At 33.7% G+C, this 17,500-nt stretch overlaps 2 protein-coding genes across 5 annotated transcripts in view; one reads left to right on the forward strand and one right to left on the reverse strand.

Annotated features, from left to right (window-relative positions):
* Positions 1–17,400, forward strand: part of AlaRS-m (alanine--tRNA ligase, mitochondrial) — a 19,147-nt gene extending 1,747 nt beyond the window's left edge. Inside the window, exons 2-15 of the mRNA XM_027375868.2 lie at positions 7,860–8,094; positions 8,659–8,832; positions 9,094–9,239; positions 9,788–9,979; positions 10,779–10,923; positions 11,170–11,303; positions 11,636–11,851; positions 12,813–13,573; positions 13,748–13,860; positions 14,128–14,370; positions 14,485–14,633; positions 15,184–15,334; positions 15,655–15,840; positions 16,504–17,400. Of these exons, the coding sequence (XP_027231669.2) occupies positions 7,876–8,094; positions 8,659–8,832; positions 9,094–9,239; positions 9,788–9,979; positions 10,779–10,923; positions 11,170–11,303; positions 11,636–11,851; positions 12,813–13,573; positions 13,748–13,860; positions 14,128–14,370; positions 14,485–14,633; positions 15,184–15,334; positions 15,655–15,840; positions 16,504–16,707 (3,033 nt within the window). The 5' untranslated portion in view covers positions 7,860–7,875 and the 3' untranslated portion in view covers positions 16,708–17,400. The remainder of the gene's footprint in view (positions 1–7,859; positions 8,095–8,658; positions 8,833–9,093; positions 9,240–9,787; positions 9,980–10,778; positions 10,924–11,169; positions 11,304–11,635; positions 11,852–12,812; positions 13,574–13,747; positions 13,861–14,127; positions 14,371–14,484; positions 14,634–15,183; positions 15,335–15,654; positions 15,841–16,503) is intronic.
* The window catches only part of LOC113823249 (protein SERAC1), a 20,474-nt gene continuing 19,700 nt past the window's right edge, over positions 16,727–17,500 (reverse strand). For all 4 annotated transcript variants that reach the window (XM_070125198.1, XM_070125202.1, XM_070125199.1 and 1 more), the window contains one exon: positions 16,727–17,500. This exon is cut by the window's right edge and continues 60 nt beyond it. In XM_070125198.1, the coding sequence (XP_069981299.1) occupies position 17,500 (1 nt within the window). In that variant the 3' untranslated portion in view covers positions 16,727–17,499.

The following is a 17,500-nucleotide window of genomic DNA, read 5'->3' on the forward strand; positions in this document are numbered from 1 at the left end:
AACAGGCTTAAATAAGAAGAATAAAGATAAAAAAATGTATAAAACTAGCACAAGAAATGCTTAAAATTAATTCTTGAAACTATAGATGTAACCACCATCTTTGAAATTCTATGGGCTGACACACCAGAATTCAGTGTTGTGTTTTTCTTCCCAAGGTAAACAAGCTGATGGACTTAGAATTTGAAAGGCGAGAGCATATTATATTTTCATCATTTAGTGGTAAATATGAGATCGCTGCAGCTTAAACTATGTTCTATCCCACTCTATATACGTGTGTTGATGTCTTCAACCTATACCATTTATTCTAATGACATCTACTTAGCATATATGTTGTATAGAATAAATTGTTGGTTACTTATCATGTTTATAGTGCATAGTACAATTGATTTGTGAATTGTAAGTTTAAGTTGGAAAATATTGAATGGTATCTTCATTATGCTTCCTCCACAAATTCTGTGAAGTAAAGCTGTTTATTTCATTTCAAAATTGAACATTCTAAGTTGAAAATTGAGTTACATTGATCTGGGCTGTTGGCCACAGAAAAATGAATTAGATTTATAAAGATGATTTTGCTGTAAATATTTTTAGGGGATAGAGATCAGCCATCAGTGAATATAAACAGTAAGGGGGCATCAGTATTATTTGCACATAGTTTTCTTTGTAGCTACAACAGTATTTGTGCCAAGGCTAAAAAGTCAGGGTAAGATTGACAAACAACTCTTTTACTTTTGAACATGTACTCCTTTACATAGTATTAGTTTTAAGATATTTTCTGAAATTAATAACCTTTTGAAAAAATAATAGTTGTATAGCCATTTTCTCTCTTGTCTGTTTTGGTTTATGTGTGTCCCATTATAAAATTTCAGTTGATTTTGTTGCAATATAGACTCTAGCTTGCATTATATATATATATTTTACAGGTTGTAGTATCAGAAGTATAGCATGTTAGGGATATTTAGTATTTGTAAATCATAATTTATATATTTTTAATGTGTATGCAATAAAACAGAGGCCTGTAAAACCATGTAAGGTTTTGGAAAAGTCATTATATCCATGCTCTGTCTGAAGTCCCCAAGTACTGAAACCTTTATTCATTGATTAAATTGATTTTGTTAACATTTTCAATTTGAATATGTGGCTTGGTGTGTATGTGCATGTTTGTGTTTATGAATGTATGTGTGCTATCATTTATATATGTACACACACGTGTGTGTGTGTGTGTGTGTGTGTGTGTGTGTGTGTGTGTGTGTGTGTGTGTGTGTGTGTGTGTGTGTGTGTGTGTGTGTGTGTGTGTGTGTGTGTGTGTTTGTGTGTGTGTATGTCTGTTTGTCTGTCTGTCTGTGTCTGTGTCTGTGTCTGTGTGTTTTTATGCTTGTGTTTAAATGAATGTCCGTAGAAGTGTGTATGTTTTTTTGTGAATGGGTAATACGGAGAAAAGATTTAAAGGTTTGTTCTGGTCTATACTTAGTGGAATGTGGGGAGAACTCATTATTTTTTTATAGGTATTTACCAAGTCATTTGGATTTTAAAATTTTCATAAGTATGTCAAGAACACTTTCTCTTCCATTGAGTTTTCCCTTATTTCCGCAGGTATGGAGCAGACACGGGATACTATCCGCCTCAACTCTGTGCGAAGAATTGATCCTCATGTCTCCCATATTGTGGATTCTGCCAATCGCACAGCACTGTACACATACGAGCAGGGTGGCGAGTCTTGGGCCAAGACGGAGGTAGAAGGCACGCTTATGGTATATTCAAGGGTTGCTCCGCCACATCACATGGTTACGATCATCAACCGGCTAAACAAGTCAAACTTCATTGAGCCTCTTACATCTGCCTGTGATATTCAAGTTAAACCACCATACCTACTCTTCAGAAGTGCCAAAGGGGTCATTTACGGAATATGGTTTTCAGAAACGGAAGATGTCCAACGCATAGCAACTGCAATACAGGAACACATGAAGAATGATCTTCCTGCAGCTCCACAGCCAGCTCCTAACATTCTAGATGATCCTGCCATAGCAGTTGCTGGGGCACCTGGTGGAGACATACTCAGTATGCTCTCCCGAGCACATGGCGAGTATGAGAGCAAGCGTAATGAACCCCGCAGTATTGTTACCACAACAACAAGTGTTAATAATGACTTAGTAAAGCCAGCACCACTAAGAGTTACAGCTGGTGAGCAGAACACTGTAGCAGATTTCTTTGCAAAAGTTTCTGGGGCACAGGCAGGAGGAGGAATGGGAGGCTTAGGCACTGGTTTACCTTCACCGTCTAGTTCTGGACCTCCAGTTTCATCAACAGCCAACCCATCAAATGCACCACTCCCAGTACTTCAAAAATTATTCCAAGGAGCTGCTGCAGTTGGAGGGCAAGCTATGGTACAGCTGCCAGCAGGGGCACCTGTACAAGGCCAGCAAGGTGTGACAAACCCAATTCCAATTCCAGGCTCGGCTCCACAGCCCCACCCACCTGCAATGTCTTCAAGTGTCCCTGGAGGAGCACCAATTTCATTACAGGAACTTGAAGGGCGATTCAAAGATAATTTAAGAATGTCAAATCAGGTAAAAGAGGATGATGGAAGTCAACTAGGACAACAACAAAAACAGCAACAGCAACAGCCACAGCAACAGCAGCCGCAGCAGCAACAAGCCTACAACCAGCATTTACCACAGTCAGAGCCTTCATTGCTCTCTCCGCAGGTGTTCACTAGTTCACGAACATCAGACCCAGTTATTCATGGCACACCTCCAATAGAAACTTCTTGTCCGCGCACTTTCCCTGGGCTCTTGACTCCTGGCACAGCAGCAGCCATGGATATGAGGCCGCTAAATGGGTCTCAAGAGTCTCTACATGATGGGCTGCTCGGAGGTTCCTCGCATGTGACACCTCTTACACAGGAGCAGTTAGTACAGGCATTCACACTGCTCCTCAAGAAAGACGATTTTGTCCGACAGTTGCATGAGGCATATGTCCAGGCTTTAAACCTCTCTCTCAAAGGTTGTTTGTAGGTGAACTGAATCTTCTGAAATAACATGAAAGTTAATTGTACTCCACTGGTTTTCCATGTTATGCTTATGCATTATTAGTGCTCATTATAGCAAAGTATTCATGAAATTGAAATACTGTAGGTGATAGTTACATGTCACATCAAAATATGAAACCAAGTAAAACTTATATTTTTAGCAAAGGTTTTATGAGGAATGTGCTGGATTGTGTGTGAAAGTTGATAAAAGCTTTTTCATATGCAATCTCAATTAACCAGTGTCTGTGAATGTTCTGTGTTGTATCTGCGATAATGGAGAAATAGATGTTATCATTGAGATAAAAACATTGCTATAATCATGGACACGTTGTTAACTAATCGTATATTTTATAATTTATTTTGCCTTGTTAGTCAGTCTTGGCACAAAATGTTTTCCAAATGACTTGGTGAGTCCTAGTTAGATATTACAGTGACATTCATGTTAGTTAAACTTGACTCTTTAAGAATTATAAAGTACTGAGTGGTATCCAGTGTATTACAAATATAACTTGGTGATAATCTATAGCCCGTTGTTATGGTTGATGGGGATGAACTCTTAAGACGTTAAAACTTGAAGAGAGAGGACTGCAGTTATTTTGTCAGAAAATATCCCCCCCACCCCCCACCCCACCTCACTCCTCCAAAAAGAAAGAAGGAAAAAAATCACTGGAATTTTGGTATATAGTTTTGTGGAATGCCTTACTGTATTTTGATGTCCTCTATTCACATGGATTCAGTCCTCGGCAAATTTTGTAGCAGATGCCTCAAAGCTTATTTTTTTATGGAATTTTTGTTTTGAGTTTTCATTTTGAAAGGCTTGAAAAATATTCTTAATTGTACCTGTTTCATGGCACACATGAAGAGGCAGTGAAGTTGAATTACTTGTTTTTACATAGTACTTTTGCTGTAAAGGATGTTTTTAGACGAAGGAGTTTATTCTGTAACTATGCTACAGATGTAGTTTTTAATTTTAATTCCAAAGAGCATATGGCCCTTTCCCCTCCTTTATCAAGTTGAGAAATGCAGAGTGTGAATTGAGTGTGGAATGTAAGAGTACATTAAATAAATTGGGCAGATGAGGCTGTTGATATTTCTTTTCTTTTTGTCTTTTTTTATTGCTATAGATGTATATCTCCAATGACAATTTATGTAAATTTCTCTTTGAATTGTGTGTTTTTGTGCCATTATTGAATTAATTCTTAACAGATATAAAACTGTTGGTGTTAATGAAATATTTTTGTTTAAGGGAAATACTCTCTATATCACGTTCATACCAAATATTGGAATTTTCTTTGGTAACAAACGGTAATAGAAAATTGAATACATTGTTCAGAAGGAAGTATTTTTTAAATTGTCATTTTGGTAGTTACTGAAAATTAATAGTATATGAGTTTTTCATTTGTTTCAAGTTTTATGATTTTGTGAATTAATTTTTATTGCACTTCTATTTTGTTTTACAAATATGAGTCCAGTTGATCATGTTGACCAGTATGACTGATGTAACATTCTATGTATATGAAGCCTAATGTATACTTTAGGTTGAGAGTATTTCATTATTTTTTATAGCACATATCTGTTGGTAGTCTTGATTTTTAAAGAATATTATTTTTTATTTTTTTTCAAAATGGTCTTCTTTCATAATATGGCACTCAAGGTATCATAATTTTCAGTCAAGAGAAAGAAAGAAAAACATGGGCAGAAATTGTTTAGTTCCTCTATTGCATTAAATGCAAATGTAAGATAACTGTCAATTTGTTTTTATATGTTGCATATTAGCTTAAGATAGCAAGAGTCTGTGTCAAAGCATTCAGCATTAGGAAAATCTTGTGTTTTATTTCATTCTTAGATTGAGGAGCACTTGTATAGGATAGCACATTGGTTTGATATAGTGTTTATTGTAGATTTTATTAGGATTCTCTTCGTTAGACTTGCATTATCCCCTTCACCTTATAATGATAAAGGAAAATATTATATAGTAGATGAAGATATCCAAGTGCTGATTACTTTCATATTGACTAAAAGCTGCTTGCTATCTACTAAGTTAGATGGGTGTATTGGATTTTTTTTTTTCCGTTTTTTTGTTTTTTATGAGATTTGCTGGCAAGTTATTCTTAGGTGTGCTTGAGAGCCGGGCAACTCTGCCATATACCCAGCAGATTATTATGTCTATAACAGACCCATCTGTAAAGTCTTAAAGACAGCTATTTCCAAATGTACAAGGAAAATTGCAGAGTATCAGAATAAACATTGAGATATACTGTCTTTTGTGGTCTTTTGATACATACCTGTAGATAGGTATTGTGGACATTATGATATTGTCATATGATATCTGAAAGTGAACAAGATGTAGCAACAAATTAGAAAAATGATATTTTCTGCAAAATGATGAATACAGAAATTGTTGCATGGAAAAAAGTGAAGTCAAATGCAGCTACAGTAGGAAAGGAATACCTAAATATTCTGGATTTTGGTGTAAAAGCTATATTTTTATAATTTCATTTTCTAGTTAAACTGGGATCTTTTTTTTATATATAAAAGCTTGTTTTGAATATTGTGAAAAATGCTCTATGTACTTCAAATGCAACAAAAAAAAAGAAAGAAAAGCACATTGGCTTGGTCTTTACCGGCAGAAGTTGCTTGTTTTTTAAACATTTTGAGATTGAAAGTTTGGAAACTTTATTTTCATTAATATAAATATTTTGAGGAGCTCCATTGTTTTATAAATATACATTTTGAGGTGCTCCATTGTTTTATAAACAATGTTTGCAATCAAAGCAGATTCTCAAGTGGGTTTTAGTTTCTGTATAAAGCCAAAAGAGTGACACGAAGTCTAATCTTCAAGAGGCTAGAATGTAAATATCAAGTTGAGTTACATACTGGAGTGATGGTTAATCATTATCTCAGTTGGAAATGTATCATGGTGTTATGAGTTTGGCCTGTTGAAGACTAAAAAGGATACTGGGGTAGATTGGTTGGTGGCCATAATTTTTTGGTAACTGACAGGTTGGTGATATTTGAAAATGACAACAATACTTATTAGACAGTAATTCGTTCCCTAAACCCTCAAGTAAAAACAAAAAGCAGATAAGTAAAGGTGATGTCTATTCTACCAGCTTTGTTAATAGACTTCAAATGCAATAGTTGTTTAAATGGGGCGGCTTCTTTTAAAGCAATACCTGTGGGATAGGAGATTTAGAGTAGTTTGAAAAACGTAGTATTAACCCTTTGGATCTAGGTGCTTCACTGCCCACACTTGGCCCAAAATCCGGGCATTAGGCTTACTTAGAGGAACCACTCTCATTGGTGTGTGGCTTGAAGACAAGATGCACATGAATACTCGTGTGGTGTCATGACCCTCCCCCCTCCCTTTGGCAATGGTGTTATCTCCTTTTTACTTTATTGCCATTTTCCAATGTCTATATTAGTAATTTGATGTGCTGTATGCAGATTGTGATCTGTGTACAGCACTGTTTTCCTTGCACTGACTCCATATTATTTCTCACAGTTTAATAGTAATAACAATGAGTAACAATTTGCTTTTTGTATCATTTAGAAATTTTATTGTACTATTCAGTTTTTTGTAATACAACCTGTACCACAGTTCACGGTTTGAAAAAATAAGAGTCCTGATTATGGAAATAGGTTCTCTGGCAGTCATGGCTCATAGAGGGTACATTTCACAACTGTTTACCGATAGGAATAATGCAAGAGCCCTTTCTTAAATGCCCCCTCAGTCATCACCCTCTAAAAATAATTCCTGTCACCCTGGCCCTTAGCCAAATTTTTCCATGATAGCATGTTCACATCACCCAGCCCTCAAGCCAAATTTTATCATGTTGTGATGGTCACATCACCCAGATTTTAGGGGTTCAATCAGACATCTCATGAAGACTGGGTTTTCAGTATTTCACATGAGGTTTTCTGGATTTCACAGTCATTGTAACCAAATCATAAACCACTGAAGGTAAATGAATTTGTCAAACAGCAAAAGATGCTCTTCATACCTTGAATTTTATATATAGACATTTACATTTTTATTGGAATAATGGTATACAAGATGACCAAAAATACACATTGATATTTTATAAATTATTTAAAAGTTGAAGCTTTGGAGTTGATTATTTGAATTTAATCCAATTCTGCCAGGTAATTTGTTTCGTGAATGTGTTTTACACATAGATGGCTCCACAAGTGCATAGCCACCAAGAAGTCAATTAGTATACCTCTTGATTTAACCTGATTTCCCCATTCCATGAGTTTTCAGGATTTTTTTTTTCTAAACTATTACTATTAATATTTATGCTGTTATTATTGTCAGACATTAATCTTATTATGATGTTACTAATTTTACAATAGCAATAGAAGATAGATGAGAATATTTTCAAAAATCAAGGAAAAGGGTAAATAGGTGAAATAGTAATAGACTCCATCTCTGTATATAAGCAACTAAACTCTCAGTGGGCATGGCATGTGCTACATGTCATCCCCCAGCAGCAATGGGTTAATAAGTGTTTGTAGAAAAATATGGCAAAGATAAAACATGTACTTTACATAGCTATTCTACATTGAGCTCACATTATTTAACCAAAAAATCACTACAATAGCAAAATAGGGGAAGGGCTCCAAATGAATGATCTTTAAGAAATAGTAGATGATTTGGTGAATGAAAAGATTTTATATGGAGAGACAGCTCTTGGATTATTTCAGATTGATCAGTTTGTGCAATTAAGATATTCAACATCTGGATTTGCTCTACTGTATTTACAAGTAAAATAGTACAAACATGTAAATTATATATATTGGAAATCCATTACTAAGAGTTCTGTATCCACAGTAAAACACTCTGGCCAATGCAGCACATCATCAAGAACCTTAACCTTCTTAAGACCACGTCCTCTCTGGCTTGGCATGGGGTGTGCAAAATCCATAGGAATCACTGGCCATCATCGATTGTAAGGAACACTTTTACAGAGTTCTTTAAGAGCAATGGCCACCAGCACATTAGGTCAAGCCCAGTCATTCCATGGAATGACCCAAGTTTGGCCTTTGTTAATGCTGGTATGAATCAGGTAAGAATTTTGTATTTACAAGTTTCCTCTTATAATGCGATATTAGAGATCAGGAGTAAATGATAGAAGTAGAGTACAATATGATGAAGGTTTTTCTTGAAAAATATTTCACATCCATGATAAGGTTTCCTTTTGATCAGAGACACTCCTTTTAAGGAAAAAGATTTCACAAGTCTAAAACTAACAATATATATATAGAAGTTCACAAGGATCGCAATTACATTCCACATTTTCTGATTCTAGTTCAAAATTTTTAGTTTTATGAATAACCAAATAAAAAAGTAATATATTTTATCACTTCGAGTTGAAAGATTGATAATCCTTATTTTTGTTTCATGTGGCTTTTCCAAGTCTTTGACTGTAAAAGTGACTGATACTTTACAAGTTAAGATTTTAGATATGATCTGTAAGTGAAAAAGATGAAAAGAAAAAAAATTGTATTTAAACAGTGGATGATAATAGTCTTTACACATTTTTTATGAGTGAACACTTTCATGGTCTTTATATTATCTAGTTTGGTAAGACACTGAGGGAGGAATTTAAACAAGCACTGCTATTTTGCAGTTCAAGCCAGTTTTCCTTGGATATCAGCAACCCCCTTGCCCTCGAGCCACGAACAGCCAGAAGTGTATCCGTGTTGGGGGTAAACACAATGACTTGGCTGATGTGGGTACTGATACCTATCATCACACATTCTTCGAAATGCTCGGAAACTGGTCCTTTGGAGACTACTTTAAAGTAGGTTCTTTGTCAGCTTGTGTGCTTAGAATCATGTGAACTGATAACTGTATAAATGTTTTGGTAACTGTAATATTCTCTTGAATATTTTATTCAAAATTTTCATTATTTTGAACTCATGTTTCGAGGATTGATATACTCTTTTTATAGACCACATGGCCTGGTATCAACACTATGGATTATAGGAACATTTCAAATCCTCTAAATTTATTATTTTAATGTATGTATTATTTTAATATATATACTATATATTGTTCACAGAGAGAGGCTTGCACAATGGCATGGAATCTCCTAACAGATGTGTACAGATTACCTCCCGACCGTCTTTATGTTACTTACTTTGGTGGAAATGACAAGGCAGGGCTGGAGGCAGACCTTGAAGTTAGGGACATATGGAGGGCAATAGGGTAAGAAGTGTAATTGATTGCAGAAGACTCGGAGCTGATTTTGTTTCATGTTTTTTTTTCTAGGATTAAGTATGGAGATTTTCTTTTTCATTCTTTGGTTTGATAGGATTCACTTTTTTATACAGCTTATCTGATTAATGTAGGATGTTTTAACTCCACATCCATACCTTTGGGATTTTCTTATGTTTTGGCTTAGGAAATTTAATGTTTGTAAGAAAAGGACTTGAGAGCTTTTGTTGTAGCAAGTATTTTGTAGTAGAAGAATTACCTACTACAAATACTTTCTGGTATGAATATTGAATTTCTTGATTCTTAAAGCAGTTAAAATAATTATTTGAATAAGAAATTTGGAAATCTAATCAAAATTTGAGAATTTAATTACATTTATCATCTACTTCTGAGAACTGAAAAAATTTGGTTATACAAACTTTTTACATTATTTTGCTGTGATTTCAGAACAACAGTGATCTTTAAATCTCAGAATGATCTTGATGTATTATGACTATTGTGTATTCTCAAAATGATATAATACATTTGATATTTTTCAGTGTTCCTGATAACAGAATTATCCCGTTTGGCATGAAGGACAACTTCTGGGAAATGGGATCTCATGGACCGTGCGGACCGTGCACCGAGATCCATTATGACCGTTTAGGACGTGCTGAAGCTAGTGAAAGAGTTAACCTTGGTGTGGAAGATGTGATTGAGTTGTGGAATTTGGTATTCATTCAGTATGAAAGGTAATTTGTACATGTCTGTAAAGTGAGTATTCATGAAAGGGGTTAAGGTATTAAGAAGTCTAGAGATATAAAAGGTTAGAAGTGTTTAGACAGCCAACAATATAATATATAAATGTATATATATGTATATATATAATATATATATGTATATATATAATATATGTATGTATATATATAATATATGTATGTATATATATATAATATATATATTATATATATACATATATATACATATATATATTATATATATAATATATATATGTATATATATATGTATATATATATATATATATATATATATATATATATATATATATATATATACATACATACATATATATATTACACATATACATATATATATTACACATATACATATATATATTACACATATACATATATATATTACACATATACATATATATATTATACATATACTTATATATATTATACATATACATATATATATTATACATATACATATATATATTATATATATACATATATATATTATATATATACATATATATATATATATTATATATATACATATATATATATATATATTATATATATACATATATATATATTTTATATATACATATATATACATATATATATTATATATATAATATATATACATATATATATTATATATATAATATATATATATATATGTATATATATATATATATATATATCTATATATATATATATATATATGTATATATAGTATGTATAAATTACTTTAGCATCAGGTTTATAAGTAATTGTGGGTCCATATACTTAAATTTTTTAGGTTAAAGGATGGAAATCTTAAGACACTGAATACCCAGCATGTGGACACAGGGATGGGTCTGGAACGCATTACAGCAGTGCTGAACGACAGGTCATCAAACTACGACACTGACCTCTTCATGCCTATATTTGCTGCAGTGGAAAAGGTGGATGCTGGTTCTGTCATTTCTTTTTTTTATGAAAAAAGATGATTAATTTGTTGATATTGTCTCTATTACTATTAAGCTCTAATGAGTTGAAAATTGCCTTAATGAAAATGTTGAAAGGTTGTAGTTATTATCAAATATCAAGATATTATCAAATGCCTTGTTTGCTCTAGGGCTGCATGCATAATCAGTATATAGAGAACAGATCATGTTTATATAAATTTGCATGTCCTTGGTTGTTGACAGTTGAGTGGAAGAAGAGAATATAAGGGATATTTTGAGAAGGAGGGCCTGTGTATTGATACAGCTTACAGAATATTGGCTGATCATACCAGAATGTTCACTGTAGCACTAGCGGATGGTATGTTTCCGGAAGACAGGTGAGGAGCTAGACAACTAAACGTATGTACCTGAAATATGTTATGTTTACATATGTGGATGTTGGTAAGAGAATCCTGTTATCACAGATACCTTTTGTATAAATGTATTTCATGATGATATAAATGATTTAAGGGTGTACAGTTAACAGCCTGAGTACTATAGAAGCATGTCTACCAGGAAACAGAATCTACTGTATGTGTAATATTCAAATGATGATGTCTTGAAGGGGTTTCTAATTTTTTGTGATCACATACCTACATGCATACATATAAATACATGTGTACATACAAAAAACATGTACATATGAAATAAAACTGCATGGTTGTTTCAGCCACAAATTACGACGTGTCATGAGACGGGCCATTACAATTGGAGAGGAGCAATTTGGTTTCAAGAGAGAGGATGAAAATCTCTATCGTTTGACTGAGATTGTGGCAGAAACACTCAGTGATGCCTATCCAGAATTATGTGATCAACTAGGAAGAATTCGGTTGATCCTGAAGCACGAAGAAGAATTGTTTTCAGAACTTCAGAAGAAAGTTAGCAGGTTGTGTATGAATTTCTTGATTTTTCTTGTTATCTAGGTTGAGGAATTTATAATATAATCAAAATTATTTTGCTTCTAAAGAAATGTACCAAATTAACAATGTATACAATATTTTTTTTGGTATGTACATAGAATTATATTTTACTATCCATTGGAAATTACCTACTGAATTATATTTTACTATCCATTGGAAATTACCTACAGAATTATATTTTACTATCCATTGGAAATTACCAACAGAATTATATTTTACTATCCATTGGAAATTTTAGGCTTGTAATTAGGCATATTTTTCCCTTTGCCCTATTTACATATTTGGCATGAATAACATTAGTAAAATTTATAATTTTCAAAATTTATTGCATTTTTAACACAAAAATGATAAAAGAGGCCTTAAATTTTGGTTACTTTCTAAGAGGATTAGATATTTCTTATTATTGTGTTGACATATAAAACATATTTGTAACCTAATGGTGCTAACAGATATTTGGCACAAACTTGCCACTGTATGAGATGAAAATTAGAAGTGTGGGGAAAATGTTTTTTCCTGTTGTCATTGATTCTGGACTGGCATTTAATTGTTTCAACAACAGTATTGAAATACAAGGGTATAGGTTGACTTTAGAGGGCTTGTGCTGCTGGGGCCATAAAATTCCTTGCTCATTTAGTGTGCAAAACAGAGAAGAGCCTCCATTGTCATGGCATGTATAGATGCTTTCTGGCATTCAGGCATGTATATATGCCAGCCAGCATCTATCAGTTAATATAACTAGATTCAATTTAGAAGTCATGATTACAATAGATAGTACTGAATGTGGGAGAATTATATCAAGTATAGATGTATGGAAGCCATCCTTTGTCATTGGGTCAAACACTTCCTGTAATTTAGATATTAGATAATACTTGATATGGAAGAATTATATCAAGAATATCACAAGAGAACTAAGAATCTTGATTTCAGAGAATGGACAGACCTTCTCCTGGGACGGCCAGAACTAAAGATACTCTCTGATCTACATGCTCCTGGTATCATTGAGGGTGTCAAGGAGATATTACCGCATATACAGGAATGGAAGGAACATGACTGTAAACTTCCTGGCCATGTAGCATTAAAGCTGTATGATACGTATGGCCTCCACATTGATCAGATAGAAGAACTAGCCGAAGTCTACAGCCTGACTGTGGATCATGAAGGTTTTGAGAGAGGGTTGAGTGAAGTTCGCCAGTTGACGAAAAGTGTCGGCCAGCAAAGGATGGAGGGCTCTGCGACATTTGACAGAGAAATAATCTTAGATGATCTTATCAGATTAAACATTCCTGTTACTGATGACAAAGCTAAATATTCCTATGAAAGCTATGATGGACTCTATTCTTTTAAACCTTTAAAGTGCAGAGTCCTTTCAATTTTGGTTGCTGGGAAGTTGAGTGACAAGACCTCTGCTCAAGAGAAAATAGGGATTATCACAGACAGGACAAACTTCTACCATGAAGCTGGAGGCCAGGTGGGAGACATTGGGTCATTTGCAAGGAATAACACAAAAATTAAGATAACAAATGTTGAAAATGTGGGAGGTTATATCATTCATTGGGGAGAAGTAGAATATGGTGAACTGGCAGTTGGAGATATAGTGACTGCAAATGTTCAGTCACAACATCGCATTGGTTGTATGCAGCATCACACTGCTACACATTTGCTGAATGCTGCTGTCAAATTTGTGACAGGTGAGTGGATTTTAATGTTATCTTAATTTCTTTAATTATTAAGATTTAAAGAATCTTTATTTTTTTCTCAGGTTGTAATCCTGATTATATATTTTGTGAGATAATCAATGATATTTTGTATAATGCTTTATTATGACCTAGCAGTGAATGCTAATTGATATCTTTACCTTTCAGGATTATCATGCCAGAGATCATCTCTTGTGACTTCGGATCACCTTAGTCTCAGTGTTAGAACTTATTTGCCGCTCAATGAGAACAGCATAGAAAGGACAGAAAGTATTGTCAAGGTTGGTTCTGTTTAGGTTCAGAGATAATGCTAACAAAAAGAAACTGAAGTTGGGTAGATTTCTGTGATTTTAACCAAGGTCCAAAGTTTTAATTTTTATGTCCTTGGATCTGATATAGAGGTTGAGATAGGATGCATGAAAAATCAGTGTAGAGGTAACATGTCATCAGATTGTAGACTTATAATACAAGAGAAGTATACTTTAATGAATATTGCTCTGGTTGATATAATAATTATACAAATACAGTTTCACTGAATTGCCTTACAGAAATGGATTGCAGCAAGTAAGCCTGTCAGTAGAAGAAACATGGACATGAAAGACCTCTTAGGGGAACCCAACATTACTTTAGTCCCTGGTGAAGTCTACCCAGACACAGTTCATGTTATCACTTCACGCCTAGGTCTTCAAGAAGAAGGCAATAAAGAGCAGCAATTGTTATCAATTGAGCCTTGTTGTGGTACACATCTCCACAACAGTGGTCATATTGGTAACTTTGCAATTACTAGTATTGTAAGTACTTATTCTTCTGAAGGAATTATTGTGATAATTGTTTATTTGATATAAACTCAAAGAAAGGTAAAAATAGTAGGGATAATTCACACAAGTGTTGAATTCTTCATGCAGAAAAGTGCGGGCATTGGCATACGTAATATACGAGCTGTCTGTGGGGCAGCAGCTGGGAAAGCTTTGCGAAATGCAGCAGAAACACAGGTACAACTCAATGACTGGGAAAAGCAAGTGGAAACAGAACTGTCTGCTGGTAATCATAAAAGGTGAGACATACACAATTGGTAATTTTTATTTGATTTAACATTTGTGTATTAATGGGGGATCTTGTGATCAAAGTAAGTGTTAAATAAATATTGTTAGCTTATATCCACTCCAAGCCTCTGTCTGTTACACTCTGTTAGTTTGATTCTGTTTGATCTGCCATTTAGTTGTGGGGAAGATGAAATAAAGAAATATGACGAAATTAAAAGGTAAGTTAGAGAAAAAGGATTTATATAACGAAAATATAATTTAGCACTGAATGATATAATGGCAGAAAAAAAATGCTTCATTGATTCAAGATGTTAATAGCTGGTTTGTCAGTTGTTGTTTTGTTAACAGTTTCTTTGTGAGTTTTTGTAGATTTCTTAAACAGATATGTTTCTCATGTAAGTGAGAAATATAGTAAAATTCAGGATTTTTTAAGTAGCTTTGGAACTATGTTTACTTTGTGTATTCTAATTTGAACTCTTATATGCACAAATTTAAGTGATAAACATTAGTCTTAAGGGTTTCAGGATAATTTTTTTTATTATGTTTAACCCTAAATTGCAGAATAAGACAGCTTGAGAAAGATCTGATAATGTGGCACAATAAAAAGGAAGAGGCACCGTTACCCTACTTAATGCGAACACAAATTAACAACTCATTGGACAACATGACAAGAAGCCTTCGCAATTCACTGCGTGGTGATGTCAATAAGCAGGTTGGTGTAAAATAATGCTGTCACTTGCAGCCATAATTTATACGCTTTTGTATATAATGATGGACATACTACTAGATTCATTATAAGTAGAAGATTATTGTTTTAAGTACAGCATGAGTATGATGGATTCTATAAATTAATTTCATGCACTTCATGTTTACTATACAGTGTAAAAGGATGTTAATGTTAATGGTCAAAGTATACAGTCATTTGTGATGCTGCAAAGGCCCTGTTTTGAGCAAAAAGCATTAGTTTTGTTGTATTTGGGAACTATGTATAATATCTTTATTCTCTAAAAAAGGCATCCTTCATATTGGCAGATGATTGAAGAGATGAAGGAACTCACTGAAGCACAACCCGATGGACCAATTATCCATCTATTTACTACAGAGTTTGGCACAAGCAAGGCTGTGCTTAGTAAAGCCACAAAAATTGCAAACAAACGACCTTTGCTTGTAATGGCTAAGGCTGAAGGTGTTGTTGTTGGCCGCTCTGTAGTACCTGAGGTAAGCAATCTCCCTCTGTTTTATATCATGTAAGGCCTTGAAGTTGAATGAATACATATTCTCGCAAATAATCACAGTGGACATTGTTGTGTTGATAATAAACAAATAATAAACAAAGAATAGAAAAGTCTCGTCAGGCCCCATCGCACTAATACTTTTTCTGTAAATATTTGCTTTTTTGCATAAACAACAGACATTCCATGGGTAATGCATGCATGCAGAACACCTCCCAGAAGATGATAACTATTTTAGTCTGACTAATTTCCATCTTGATCTTGTGCTATGGATGATCTATACTACTAGAATGTTTTTTTTTTTTATTGATGAATGAAATAGAGGTAATTCATGTAAACATGAAGTAATAGTCTAGGGTATTTCTATATACAATATAGTTATCTCCTTTACATAACTCTATTTCTTTTAAATAACACATTATGTATGAGAATGCTATTGCAGTTTGCAGGACAACACTCATGTAAACGTGTTTGGTTTACATGAGCACTATATTTGCTGCCATGGTAGCAGTGGTACTCTGTGTGATAGGGTTAGACCATTTGCATGTGGCGAGTTTATACAGAAACACTGCAATTGATGGAAAAAGGGGTAGTGTTATAGGGCCTTTAAAAGCAAAAAAACATACATGCTTTATTTCTTTAAAATCAGGAAATGGTTGCTAATGGAGCCTCTGCAACTGCTTGGCTAGAATGTGTAAGATCGATCCTGGGAGGGAAGGCCTCGGCTCCAAAGGGTCAGGATCCACTGCTTGTGTGCAACTTACGGAGTGTGAAGATAAGAGATCCAGAACTAAGCAACAAACTTGAAGAAGCTCTTACAAGTTCCAAGGTTTACATTGAGAAGTATATATAAGGTTACTAAAATATCTTGATTGAATATAATTTTTTTATTATTAATAAATATTTGTCCTGATACAGTAACAATCCTTTTAAAAAATATAAGTAAATACATCTATGGCCAAAACTTAACATTTGCATATACCGTGCAATAAATTAACAAATTATTCACCTATATCAATGTATACCCATAAAATAGGATGGCAGTAAAAGTTTCATGTTTTGTTGATTGAAAATATTAGCAAATAGCCTTTGAATTTTCCTTATTACTTGTTAAATTTTTTCATGTGTACTATTAAAGAAATACTACTTAGTACAAATGGTTTTAGCTATGAAGATTAGCATCAAATGCTAACGATATTAGCTAGTTTAAAAGAACATCACTCAACTTTCCAACCTAAAATCACCTCTCACAAGCTACCTCCTCAAAGGCCATCTACACCCACATTCCATAAAAAAACATAAATAATTGCCATCTCAAAGTGTTGCCTAAATCTGTTTGTGCCACATGATCTTCATAACCTTATGAACTAGAACAACCATTGAGCTCTGAATATCACTATAAAATGTAAATAATATAATTGTAATATATTCAAGGAACTGAACAAATGTATCTACCTATGAAATCTGTTGAATAATATTTAAAGAAGTATCCTGTATATAATGTATATACCCACATTTTTTTCTTCCAATTAAAGAAATGGGAAAACTATAACTATCATTATCCTTAAATAATAAGAAAACATATGGAAGGCTACATTGTAAGGCAATATCTTGTGATACACAATTCCGTACCATGCTAACAACTT

This window comes from Penaeus vannamei, chromosome 9, assembly GCF_042767895.1.
Source record: "Penaeus vannamei isolate JL-2024 chromosome 9, ASM4276789v1, whole genome shotgun sequence".
In the NCBI taxonomy this organism is placed as follows: domain Eukaryota; kingdom Metazoa; phylum Arthropoda; class Malacostraca; order Decapoda; family Penaeidae; genus Penaeus; species Penaeus vannamei.